Source organism: Crinia signifera, chromosome 5, assembly GCF_055691185.1.
Source record: "Crinia signifera chromosome 5, ASM5569118v1, whole genome shotgun sequence".
Classification (NCBI taxonomy): Eukaryota; Metazoa; Chordata; class Amphibia; order Anura; family Myobatrachidae; genus Crinia; species Crinia signifera.
In genome coordinates this window covers 33,095,846-33,108,975 of record NC_139221.1, presented here as the reverse complement: position 1 = coordinate 33,108,975, position 13,130 = coordinate 33,095,846, and the positions used below count along the sequence as shown (strand labels likewise).

The following is a 13,130-nucleotide window of genomic DNA, read 5'->3' as shown; positions in this document are numbered from 1 at the left end:
TTCCTCCGCCAGCCTCCTCTACCTTCTCCCTTCCTTCCCTGCCTGCCACGATGCTCCGGAGGCGGGGGGTGGTGGAGCTCCAATGGGAGCACGGAGCTCCACTTGCATGCGACCACCCCCCGGCCTCCACCGGAAATAGAAAAAGCATTACTGAGGTCATGGGTTCAATTCCCACCATGGCCCTATCTGTGTGGAGTTTGTATATTCTTTCCATGCTTGGTGGGTTTTGCTGGGGCAGGACAAACCTGCCCTGGTAGGTTTGTCCTGCCCAAGCAAAACCCACCACGCAAGGGGTTAAAACCCCAGCAGTTTTAGGGACAATCCCGGAATCGGTATAGGCGGTAATTAGGGATTGGCCACCCTACTCTGCAGTGACTGCTGTCTCTTGCTGCAGATCTTCTCTGCAGACCTGGGAAACCAGAGATGGGCATCGATGTAGATAATGATATAACGTGTTCTATTATTTCATGTCAATAAAAGTTGTTCAAATAGTAAGTTGTTTCCAAAAGATAGAAAAATATAATCAACTCAAAGGGCGGTATTCAATGTGAATACCGGCGACGTGCAGCGAATCCTGTTTAGGATTCGCTGCACATTCGCCACTGCTCGCTGCGTTCCGGAGCCTCGCCGGCTCCGGTATTCAACGAGTCAGGGGCTTGCTGCGCCTGACTGGCGAATTTGAGCTCCTGCGGCGAACGCCGCAGGGAGCCTGAGGACGGTGGCAGGCAGGGAGATGGAAGTCTCCCTGCCTGCCCCACAACGTTTGTGGGGGGGAGGTGGGCTCCCCGGGTGCCAGGCAGCACAGGCTACCCCCCGAGGGTGCCAGCAGGGGACGCGTATATTCACTACACCCAATCATGCATATGTAACGATGGGGTGCAGTGAATATATGAATATCTAATGAGCGGCTCGGCTCCGACGCCCCCTGCTGGCTGGTCAGTGTAAAAAAAAAAGATATATATATATTTTTTTAAATTAAATATATATTCATGTGCTTACAGCACATGAATAAAAATAGCATGCCCCTCATAATAAAATTCCTGATTTTTTTACACCAAATGTAAAAAACAAAACACTTTATTTTAAAAGTTCACATTCCACTTCACCATAAAAAGATAGCGATTGCTACTCGGTGTATCATGGCGAAAAAAACCTTGAAATGTATTCGCCATCTGGTCATTGAATAGGGTGATTCACCGTTTTTGTCAAAAATTCGCCTTACAGCACAAAATCGCCATAAAAACCTGGCGAATCAGCCTCATTGAATACCGCCCAAAGACTCGAAAACTTTACTTAAAGTAAATAAATACTCTATAGCAGAGGTTCCAAATGCCATCCCCAAGACTCCCTAAAGGTCCAGGTTTATAGATAGCCATGCTAAAGGTGCGCATAGATGCTTTTGGTCCCAATCGCATGCAATGCGATGCAATCGGAACCTAGGTCAAAAAGTATGTGCAGCACATACTTTTTGATCTGTGCGATGGGATGTGCGTGGGAGAGCGCATCGCCAATGTATATGGGCACCTTTAGACACGTGGCTGTGTAGAAGTAGGGATATCCATATAACCTAGATTGTTGGGGTGCCTTGAAGATCATGTTTGGGACTGCACTACAGTATAGAGAAAATTCTATATTAATGTAATATATCCATTAACAACCATAGACCTCAGATTCACACTGCAGTTTCTAGATCGCAGACTGTTGGTTGTTAACTTTTAAAACGTAAAGATGAAGATAATTTGCAAGGGGGGCCTTGAGATGTTGACTGCCTAGGGGCTTGCTCAGGGCTTAGCGGCCCATTACGGATCTCATATGCAATATGATCTGGGTGGGAGCTTACCACCCAGAATCGTATTGTAATATGCAATCCTAACAGACGAATGTATGTCTCTGCAGTCCCTGCGATCTGCTTCACCGGGTTCCAGGGGTCTGCCCTGAGCCCCAGCTTACCACACTGCCCCACCGGCAGTGAGTAGCCCATATCATACTTGCCGATCTGACCCTCTCCATGAGGGAGAAAATGCTCTGTTCCTGGGCTTCCCTGGTAATGTATGATTACCATCACCTGTGGTGAAACACCTTTCTTATCAATTAACTAGCTCACCACAGGTGATGGCAATCATACATGACCAGGGAAGTCCAGGAACAGAGCATTTTCTCCCTCATGCAGAGGGTCAGGTAGGCAAGTATGGCCCATATGATACGATACGATGCTGTCCGATATTGGCACATTGGACAGCATCGCATCCCCAATAGAAACCTATGGGGGACACAGATGCAAGCGGAGCAGGAAGGTTTGCAGAAGGTATCAGTGATTCCTGCTGCAGTTCCTCCATGATACATGATCCTGGAGAGGGTCATGTTGGGATGTATACTGGAGTCTAATGATATATGGTATCTAAATGGCTTCAGGAGTAATAATGATAATACAATGGAGTAATCATGTAAGTGGCTAACATTTGCCATCACATAGGAGTACACATACAACCTAGAATGTTTTCCGTTATAACGGAAAGTTTAGAGGTAAAACTGTAGACACATTCTGGGGCGCAGGGATTTCATTATCCGGCCGCGTAAACTCCCAGTCGTTTTTAGTCTTCGAGAAAATGGCCGCGGCCGTGGGACTTTATACCGTGCTGCAGACATCCAATCATGTAGTGTTCACTCTCCTCCCGACAGGAACGTAAATAACGTTGCGCTATTGGTTGGAGTAGTCTCCATGGTCACGGTAAACAGTGTGCTTTCTCTGTAGTGTTGTGTAGTGTCAGCGGCGTTCTCCATAGTCCATACCCCATCCGCCGGCAGCGTTGCCTACTCCTACTGTGCGTGCAGTTACAGGTAAGCACATGCTGCTGACATTGTGTAAAGTGTGTGTATATGAGTAATTGTGTAATGGTTGCAAAAACGTTGACATATAATACACAGTAATTGCTATGGTCCTGTCAGGCTTGTTTGCAAAAAAAAAAAATATATATATTACACACACACACACACACACACACACACACACACACACACACACACACACACACACTTTATTTATGATTGTTCTCCTGCCCAAGTGCTGAGTGTACCTGCAATGTGTATTATCATGCTACCATTGTGTATATATAAGAGGGGCCCACACCAATGGTGGGATAACTTCTGGACCCCCGCTGTAAAGCAAATATCACTGCGGAGTGGAACGCTGATGCAAGAATGCGGTTGCTGCATGCAGCCTATGGAGGGAGGGGAGAGCAGCATCTGCCTACCGCAATGGGCCGGAAAATGTGCAACATGAGCTGCCAACAGTAGCTCACATGACATTGAATCTACCCCTACATATAATCATTTGTAACTTGATATTTAAAGTAAGATGCATATGATATTGTAAAACAGCACTCTTCTGTAAATGGTGTCCTATGCTGACATACTGAACGCGTCAGGTCAAAAAAACACCCAATGAACAGACAATTCACCAAAAATAATGAGCATACAGTATATACTATACTGGGAAGCCAGTTGCGAGGCAGCTGTATACTTACATACATACATACATACATACAGCTGCCCCGCAACTGGCTTCCCAGTATAGTAAAGCATTCGCACACTATCAATGCAAAAGCCACCTTTTGCATTGGCATCACTGGGAGAGACCCGGTGAGCGGTGTGGCCTTGCCCTATTCTGGCGGTTAGAATTTAACAAAACCCCCCAAAATTACAATTGATGCTGAATGAGGGCAAATACAGTGCACCTGGACAGTATTCACAGCACATTTTTCCACATTTTGTTATGTTAGGTATAGCCTTTTTCCAAAATGGAATAAAGTATTTTTTTCCCTCAAAATTCTACACACAATACCCCATAATGACAATGTGAAAAAAGTTTTGGGGAGATTTTTGCAAATTTATAAAAAATGTATAAAAAAAAAACAACCTAAGAAATTACATGTTTACAGTTCCAACCATTCCTCTTTGCAGCACGTCAGTGGTGTAACAATAGCCCCGTAGACCCCACCGTCATGGGGGGCGCTGTGTAAGTGTGGACGCCGGGGGTCTGCGGGGCTATTGTAATGCCGCTGTGCTGCGGCTGGGACCTGCAGATTTACCTGTCCGCGCAGCGGTCCAGGCTCCCCTCCTGGCTTCTGCTGAAATGAAAATGGACCATCATAAAATCTCCACCCCCATACAGCAGACAGTTCTCTGAAACTGTCTGCTGTATGGGGGCGTACATTTTATGATGGTCTGTTTTCATACCAGCAGAAGCCAGGAGGGGAGCCGGAACCGCAGACAAAACCTGCGGGTCCCTGGCACTGAAGCAAAGCGGACTCAGAGGGTATGGCACGGGGGCATGGGCGGTGGAGGGGGGGTTTTATCTTTACTGGGGGGGTCGCCACTGAATTTTTGGCGGGGGGGGGGGGGGTGCAATGTTGATAGTTATGCCACTGCAGCACCTCTTAAGCTCCATCAGGTTGGATGGGAAGTGTTGGTGCACAGCCATTTTCAGATCTCTCTAGAGACGTTCAATGCAAGTCTGGGTTCTGGTTGGGTTGGACAGAGTTGTCCTGAAGCCACGCCTTTAGGGTTACCACCTAGTCCCTTTAATTCCGGACACATATTAATTACACAGGTTCTGTGGCTGGCTGACTTCAAGACTCCACTTCACCTGATTTTAAACTGCCACAGAACCTGTGTAATTAACATGTGTCCGGAATTAAAGGTCCCAGGTGGTAACCCTACACGCCTTTGACATTGTGACTCTGTGCTTAGGGCCATTGTCCTGCTGAAAGATGACAATTCGCCACAGTCTGAGGTTAAGAGCGCTCTGGAGCAGGTTTTCATCCAGGATGTCTCTGTACATGGCGGCATTCATCTTTCCCGCTATCCTGACTAGTCTCCCAGATACTGCCGCTGAAAAACATGCCCACAGCATGATGCTGCCTCCACCATGCGTCACTGTAGGGATGGTATTGGCCTGGTAATGGGCAGTGCCTGGTTTCCTCCAAACATAATGCTTGGCATTCATGCCAAAGAGTTGACTCAAGTTGGGCCTGATTCTGGTTCAGTTGCAAAAGCAAATTCTCTCTCTAATGGACGAAACCATTGCAGGTGGGCAGATGTAACATGTATAGAGAGAGTTAGAGTTGGGTGTTATTTTGTTTCTGTGCAGAGTAAATACTATTTGCACACTGCAATATAGATATCAAGTACAAACCCCACCCAAATCTAACTCTCTCTGCACATGTTACATCTTTACATCTGCCCCACCTGCAGTGCACATGGTTTTGTCCATTAGAGAGAGAGCATTTGCTTTTGTATGTGAACCACAATCAGGCCCTTTGTCTCATCAGACCAGAGCATTTTGTTTCTCATGGTCCGAGAGTCCTTCAGCTCCATACAGGCCGCCATGTTCTTTTTACTACGGCGTGGCTTCAGTCTGACCACTGTACCATACAGGCCTGATCAGTGGATTGCTGCAGAGATGGTTGTCCTTCTGGAAAGTTCTCTGTCCACAGATGAATGCTGTAGCTCTGACAGGATGGCCATCAGGTTCTTGGTCACCTCCCTGACTAAGGCTGGCCTGAATGCTCAGTTTAGACGGCCAGCCAGCTCTAGGTGGAGTCCTGGTGGGTCTGAACTTCTTCCATTTACGGCTGATGGAGGTCATTGACTTTCAATGCTTCATTTATTTTTCGGTACCCTTCCCCAGATTTGTGCCCCAAGACAATCCGGTCTTGTAGGTCTACAGACAATTTCTTAGACGTCATGCTTGGTTTGTGCTCGGACATGCACTGTCAGATGTGGGACCTTATATAGACAGGTGTGCGCCTTTCCAAATCATGTCCAATCAACTGAATTTACCACAGGTGGACTCCAATTAAGCTGTAGGAACATCTCAAGGATGATCAGTGGAAGCAGGATGCACCTGAGCTCAATGTTGAGCTTCATGGCAAAGGGTGTGAATACTTATGTACATTTGATTTCTTAGATTTTATTTATTTTTAATAAATTTGCAAAAATCTCCCCCAATCTTATTGTTTCACGTTGCCATTATGGGGTATTGTGTGCAGAAATTTTAGGGAAAAATTAATTTATTCCATTTTTGAATAAGGCTGTAAACCTAACAAAATGTGGAAAAAGTGAAGCGCTGTGAATACTTTCCGGATGCACTGTATTAGGTCATATATGAATTTAGACAACTCTCTGCATTTGTACATACTGTATTAGCTATATAGGAATCCAGCATGTTTTGTGGCGGAATTCTGGAAGTCCTCTGTACGCACGTGGATGACTTGTTGCTGGTTGCACAGACTGCATCTTATTTAATGCAACCTATAGACCAGGGGTAGGCAAGTAATTTTTAACGGAGTCCGGATAGTTCACATTATTTTGATCGAGGTCCACAAAAATATAAACCTCATTCCCTGTGCCCCTCAGGACTGCGCCCCCCCATACAAAAAAAAAGTTAATATTTTCTCCATGGGGGCCACCAAGCTTCATCCCATTGAACTGGGATGAACAGATTACCCCCCTTCTCCACCCCCTCCACAGCAAGCAGCAACCACATTAAAAGGAAAATAAAAAAGCCAAACATTTTAAACCTAAGGCGTGTACAGACGGCAGATGCTGCCGTCAGATGCGAGTCCCGACGCGATCAGATCGCATCGGGACTCGCATCTCACGGCATGCCAGAGGAGCACAATTTACACAATATAGTACAGATCTGCACTATATAGTCTTGCCTGCCCTCTCTATCTAGCTGCCGATATGCGCTCACACGGGAGCGCGCATCGGCAGCGCATCGGGCTCGGAAGCCCTAAAAAAGCATGCGATTTGCATGCGATTTGGCTTCCGATGTTCCCTATATCAGGAACATCGGAAGCCAAATCTAACCGTCAGTACACACTATTACACGGCAGTATTCTGCCCACTGCTGCCACCACTGTGTTCTGCCTGCTAACTCCGCCGCTGTATTTTCTGCCTCTGTTGTTTGTGTTCCCGGGCAGACTGCCAGAGATTCTTCTCAGTCTTGCATTGCGGGAGTGCGCGGTGACATCACCGGCTCATCCGCACAATGCATCACTGGGACTGCTGAAGCCAGAAGAGTCTTCAGGAGGCGAATGGGGCCAGGAGAGAGGTAATGGCCACATCTCGCTGGTCCGCATTTTTCCCTTTTGCGGTCCGGGGGTGGACCGCGGTCTGCCAGTTGCCTACCCTTGCTATAGACTATACTTTACATCACGGGTGGGGAACCTCTTTTGTGCCAAGGGCCATTTATTTGGGGAAAAAAGCCTTCGGGGGCCATATGTTAAAATTTCTCTTACAAATTGGAGTTCTCATGAGATTCCTCTTAATCAACAGCAGACGGAAACAGTCAGTCCTATTCAGCGGCAGCCACCAGAGCGTAGGACGGCTGCAGCAGGACAATTTGTAAGAGAAATTCCCCTGTACTTGACTCCCAGCAAAGCCGCTGAGCGGGTGGGAGGGCCACTCAGACCGGCTATGGGGGCCGCATCTGGCCCCCGGGCCTGAGGTTCCCCACCCCTGCTTTACATGAACTGACATGATTTTTTCATTCCTAACTTTTTGTGGAACTACTTGGTTTTTATAGCAATGAGTGCATCCGAGTTCTTCCAAGGAACAACTAAAAGTTTTGAAATACCGATTGATCATCTTGACTACACGTTCATGGAGAAATGCACAGATGTCAAACATCTTGGAAAGATTCTGAGAGTTCTAAGGTAATTACAGTACTATCTGTATAAATGGAGAGATGAACTTCAAAATGAAAAAGCATGGCTAATCAGTTATACAGTATATACAGTATATATTTACAGTATATACAGTATACGACTTAGGGCCTTATTTTGGTTCATTCTTTCTGACAAAATCCTTCTTAGATGGGCAAAACCATGTGCACTGCAGGTGGGGCAGATGTAACTTGTGCAGAGAGAGTTAGATTTGGGTGGGGTTTTACTTCAAAGTGAGATCTATATTGCAGTGTAAAAATAAAGCAGCCAGTATTTACCCTGCACAGAAACAAAATAACTCACCCAAATCTTATTCTCTCTGCACATTTTACATCTGCCCCCCCTGCAGTGCACATGGTTTTGTCCATCTAAGAAGGATTTTGTCAGAAAGAATGAACCAAAATAAGGCCCTTAGAGCAGGGATGACCAAACCTGCGTTTCGAGTCTATAGACTCTTTTTCAAGGCTCTACACTGGGTAAGGTGGGTTTTTATACCAGTTTTTGACCAGTTTTTTCATGTGGTGTCCGCTTATTCATTCTTGCTACTCTTCTGCTGTTTTTATCATCATTGTTTTTAAAGAATAAAACGTATTGCTTAGTTCACCAAGTGCGCCCAAGGTCTTTCCTTCCACCACAATACACCCCATAGATAACTTTGCTCATAGCACCCAATCAAATTCTATAATTTTTCAATTGCATCCTAGAAAATGATAGACAGATGTTTAGCGCAGCGAGCCATGTGAGGGGACGCGGTACGCCGATACGGTGTCCATGTCAACATTCAGGGGGGGAAAAAGTGAAAAAACCATGTCGACCTTTTGTCTGTTGACCTAATGCTTGTATCAACTTTCCAATCGGCATGCCGTCCTATTTCATGTGTAGGAACTAAACGGAACACATGGAAACCTAATATAACTGCACTGTCTTTGTATAGGTCTGGGGAGGAAGGGCACTACCCGGATCTAACAGCGTTTTGTGAAAAGCGGATTGAAAGTCTGTCTCCGCATAGTCGCGCTCTGAGGAAGGATAAACCGCCTGCGACCGCTGCAGATTTCTCCCCGGAGGACTGGCATCAGATTGATAGTGATATGAAGGTTGGGAGAGTCTTGTTATCGCTACGTAGAGTTGTGAGGCATACGGCACTCACAGGCCCTCACAGCTACTATGTTAATCCTGGATATTCGCTCAGTGCTTGAGAGATGTATTAAGCCTTCTAAACAGTGGGGAAGTTGTCCATAGCAACCAATCAGCTTTGATGTAGCATTTATCAAGTTCATTCTGTGAAATGATAGGTACAAGCGGATTGGCTGTCATGGGCAACTTCTCCACTTGCCCATTTGGGCACTTTCAAAGTGATGGCTTCATGAGTTTTGAACTGGTTTACATCGTAACTAGCTCAAACCGCATGCGATGGGTTAAAGCACCGGAGCGCGCATCTCACACACCCATACCTCGCACCATGTATGGGCACCTTCAGGCAATCATTGAGGCAAACTACAGCAGTCTTGTTGATTGTCCATTCAAAGATAGTTGAAAGTGATCCCTTACCACAATGGGCCAGATGTATGAAGCTTCAAAAAGTGGTAAAGTGGAGAGTGAGAAACTACCAGCCAATCAGGTCCTACCTGACATTTTTCAAACCCAACCTGTAAGATGGTAGTTAAGATCTGATTGGCTGGCTGTTTATCACTCTCCATTTTATAAATTTTTGAAGTGTGATACACCTGGCCCAATATCACATCCACACAGGGAACGGAGCTCATCGTCTCATTCATTCATCTCAAATATGAACATTGGTTTTCTGCTGAGATGAGACGCTACATGGAAGCCCAGACTTCAGTAGTGTGGTCATCAGTGAGCGCTGTGTATTCCTGTCAGGCTGCTGTGCGACGTTTACATGGAGATTCTATAGATACATTTACTTCTTCCCCTTGTGAGTAACGGTGCCCGCACACTTTGTAGTACAAAACACATTGCGTGTAGGTCACATCGCTCCGTGTTTCTTTTGTCTCCGCGCATTGCATAACGCAAGGCAAAAAATATGTGCATGCAGTACTTTTTTGTACTAGGTCACATTTTGTTCAAAATTCAAGAATTTGCAGCCGGGATTCAATGTCCCGCCTGCCGCGGTTCAAGAAGGGGGTGTGGCCGCTAGCTGCGGCTGGGAATTGCCGAGCTGCGGCCAGGAGCTCGTCAATTCCCGGCCGTTCTCGGCAGAACGAACCCGATAGCTTGTGACGTCAGGCTCCTTCTGCCGAGATCCCCTGTTCAATGCAATGGGAAGACAGCATTGAATAGGGCCCCGCAGCCGCCTCCCCCGTCGGGAATGGCTGCAGGAAGATTTAATATCCCCCTAAGTCTCCCTCTTATCTCCTGTAACCATTGCAGGTCACTGTTTTAATTTATTTTCCAGAGCTTCATAACAGACATAAAACATAAGGAGCAACAGGAATCCGTCTTCCAGCAAAACACGGACAATTTGCCTCCTGTCCGCAGTTCCTCCAGCGATCCAGCAACGAACAAGGTTTTCTGCTGATATTAAATCTTTGTCCATAGAGAAACAGAAACACAGAGCTATTGTAGATAAACACTGATAACAGCTGCTATAGAGCAGCGTAATACTGTCCATCTTCCCTGGTAGCAATAAAATCAATAGAAAGAATGTCATTTAGGGAGCCAGCCTACTTGCCCAATGGGGAGGCAACAGATTTCATGGCGGTGTTGCCCCCATACACACTTGCAAATTAATTATAAACAATTGACATGTTATTAAACCACAGGCAGATCAGGTTTATTTGTACCCGCATTCTGTTAATAAACCTCTTATTTAATAAAATAACCTTTTCTCTATTTGTCAATTATTTTCAGCATGAAGGAAATGAAAACCAGGCTGCAAACTCTAAGGTACCGCGGGATTACAGAGACTGGGATAGGTGAGGAGCTGTGGAATCTGTGTTATATAACTTCTGTATTTCATGGCTATTATACAGCATGCGGCTTGATTTTGATGCTGGCCCATATGCGGCTTCTCTCTTATACAGCCGCAGCAGCCTGCTTACTATGCTAATGCGAGAAACCACTGTGTATGCTGAATAGCTGTGCACCTGTATGTGTCCGCCGATCCCATCCCCTGTTCTTATGCCCGCACCTGCATGTGTCCACCGATCCCATCTCCTGTTCTTATGCCCGCACCTGCATGTGTCCGCCGATCCCATCTCCTGTTCTTATGCCCGCACCTGCATGTGTCCGCCGATCCCATCCCTTGTTCTTATGCCCGCACCTGCACGTGTCCGCCGATCCCATCTCCAGTTCTTATGCCCGCACCTGGATGTGTCCGCCGATCCCATCCCCTGTTCTTATGCCCACACCTGCATGTGTCCACCGATCCCATCTCCTGTTCTTATGCCCGCACCTGCACGTGTCCGCCGATCCCATCCCCTGTTCTTATGCCCGCACCTGCACGTGTCCGCCGATCCCATCTCCTGTTCTTATGCCCGCACCTGCATGTGTCCGTCGATCCCATCTCCTGTTCTTATGCCCGCACCTGCACGTGCCCGCCGATCCCATCCCCTGTTCTTATGCCTACACCTGCATGTGTCCGCCGATCCCATCTCCTGTTCTTATGCCCGCACCTGCATGTGTCCGCTGATCCCATCCCCTGTTCTTATGCCCGCACCTGTCTCCGATCCCATCTCCTGTTCTTATGCCCGCACCTGCATGTGTCCGCCGATCCCATCTCCTGTTCTTATGCTCGCACCTGCATGTGTCCGCCGATCCCATCCCCTGTTCTTATGCCCGCACCTGCATGTGTCCGCCGATCCCATCCCCTGTTCTTATGCCCGCACCTGCACGTGTCCGCCGATCCCATCTCCTGTTCTTATGCCCGCACCTGCATATGTCCGCCGATCCCATCTCCTGTTCTTATGCCTCCACCTGCATGTGTCCGCCGATCCCATCTCCTGTTCTTATGCCGCACCTGCATGTGTCCGCCGATCCCATCCCCTGTTCTTATGCCCGCACCTGCACGTGTCCGCCGATCCCATCTCCTGTTCTTATGCCCGCACCTGCATATGTCCGCCGATCCCATCTCCTGTTCTTATGCCTCCACCTGCATGTGTCCGCCGATCCCATCTCCTGTTCTTATGCCGCACCTGCATGTGTCCGCCGATCCCATCTCCTGTTCTTATGCCCGCACCTGCACGTGTCCGCCGATCCCATCTCCTGTTCTTATGCCCGCACCTGCATGTGTCCGCCGATCCCATCTCCTGTTCTTATGCCCGCACCTGCATGTGTCCGCTGATCCCATCCCCTGTTCTTATGCCCGCACCTGTCTCCGATCCCATCTCCTGTTCTTATGCCCGCACCTGCATGTGTCCGCTGATCCCATCCCCTGTTCTTATGCCCGCACCTGCATGTGTCTTCCGATCCCATCCCCTGTTCTTATGCCCGCACCTGCATGTGTCTTCCGATCCCATCTCCTGTTCTTATGCCAGCACCTGCATGTGTCCGCTGATCCCATCCCCTGTTCTTATGCCCGCACCTGCATGTGTCTTCCGATCCCATCCCCTGTTCTTATGCCCGCACCTGCATGTGTCTTCCGATCCCATCCTCTGTTCTTATGCCCGCACCTGCATGTGTCCGCCGATCCCATCCCCTGTTCTTATGCCCGCAACTACAGCGGTCACCATTAGTATTCTGGTGCAAAAGAACCAACGGGACCAGGAGTCCCTATTCCAACCGCATGCAGTGATCAATGGCAAAAGTCATCTTACAAAGTATCCGAGTGATAGATTGACAATGTATAGGTAGCCAATCATTAGGTCAACACCATAAAGACCACATGCAAATGGTCACCGTTTTTTTTTAAACTTTTGTACTTGTTGACCTTTCAACCTTTTATACCTGTCAACCTAATACACGTTGACCTCAACACTAGCATGAGACAGTTCCGCGCGATCACATGGTTGCCGCCCAGTTCCTGCCCAGAAACATCCATCCAGTATTTCCATAAAGCAAGATTTGCATCTGACTCAGCAGCTGCACCTGCTCTTGTGTATAGCACCTGATTCATGAAAGCGATAAGATGCAATTCTAGGCTTTCCCCTGTGTACAGGCGTGCGCTGTAATCCACACCTATCTATATATGTGCTCATCATCTGACTGGGAATAGGGCCCCATAGACTGTATCAGATTGGGTGATACACATGTACGATCAGATAGTGATCAGGTGGTGAGGACACATTGTCGGGTTAGGGCTTTAGCCTTCATGAAGATCTGTGGTATTACTGGTATATTACTCATACTCAGGGCCGCCATCAGAGGGGGGACTGCCGGGAATCCAGTGCAGCGCCCAGACAGAGAGTGCACCCAGATCTGGAGTCTAAGTTCACATTTCCCTTG

General features: G+C 47.6%; 1 protein-coding gene across 2 annotated transcripts in view; it reads left to right on the top strand.

Moving 5' to 3' along the window:
• The first annotated feature begins 2,688 nt into the window (after nt 1-2,688).
• SPAG1 (sperm associated antigen 1) overlaps nt 2,689-13,130 on the top strand; it is a 70,357-nt gene continuing 59,915 nt past the window's right edge. The window contains exons 1-5 of one of the 2 annotated variants that reach the window (XM_083186974.1): nt 2,689-2,838; nt 7,592-7,721; nt 8,665-8,824; nt 10,144-10,254; nt 10,599-10,663. In XM_083186974.1, coding sequence (XP_083043100.1) covers nt 7,594-7,721; nt 8,665-8,824; nt 10,144-10,254; nt 10,599-10,663 — 464 coding nt within the window. In that variant the 5' untranslated portion in view covers nt 2,689-2,838; nt 7,592-7,593. The remainder of the gene's footprint in view (nt 2,839-7,591; nt 7,722-8,664; nt 8,825-10,143; nt 10,255-10,598; nt 10,664-13,130) is intronic. The other variant, XM_083186975.1, reaches the window with a different exon arrangement.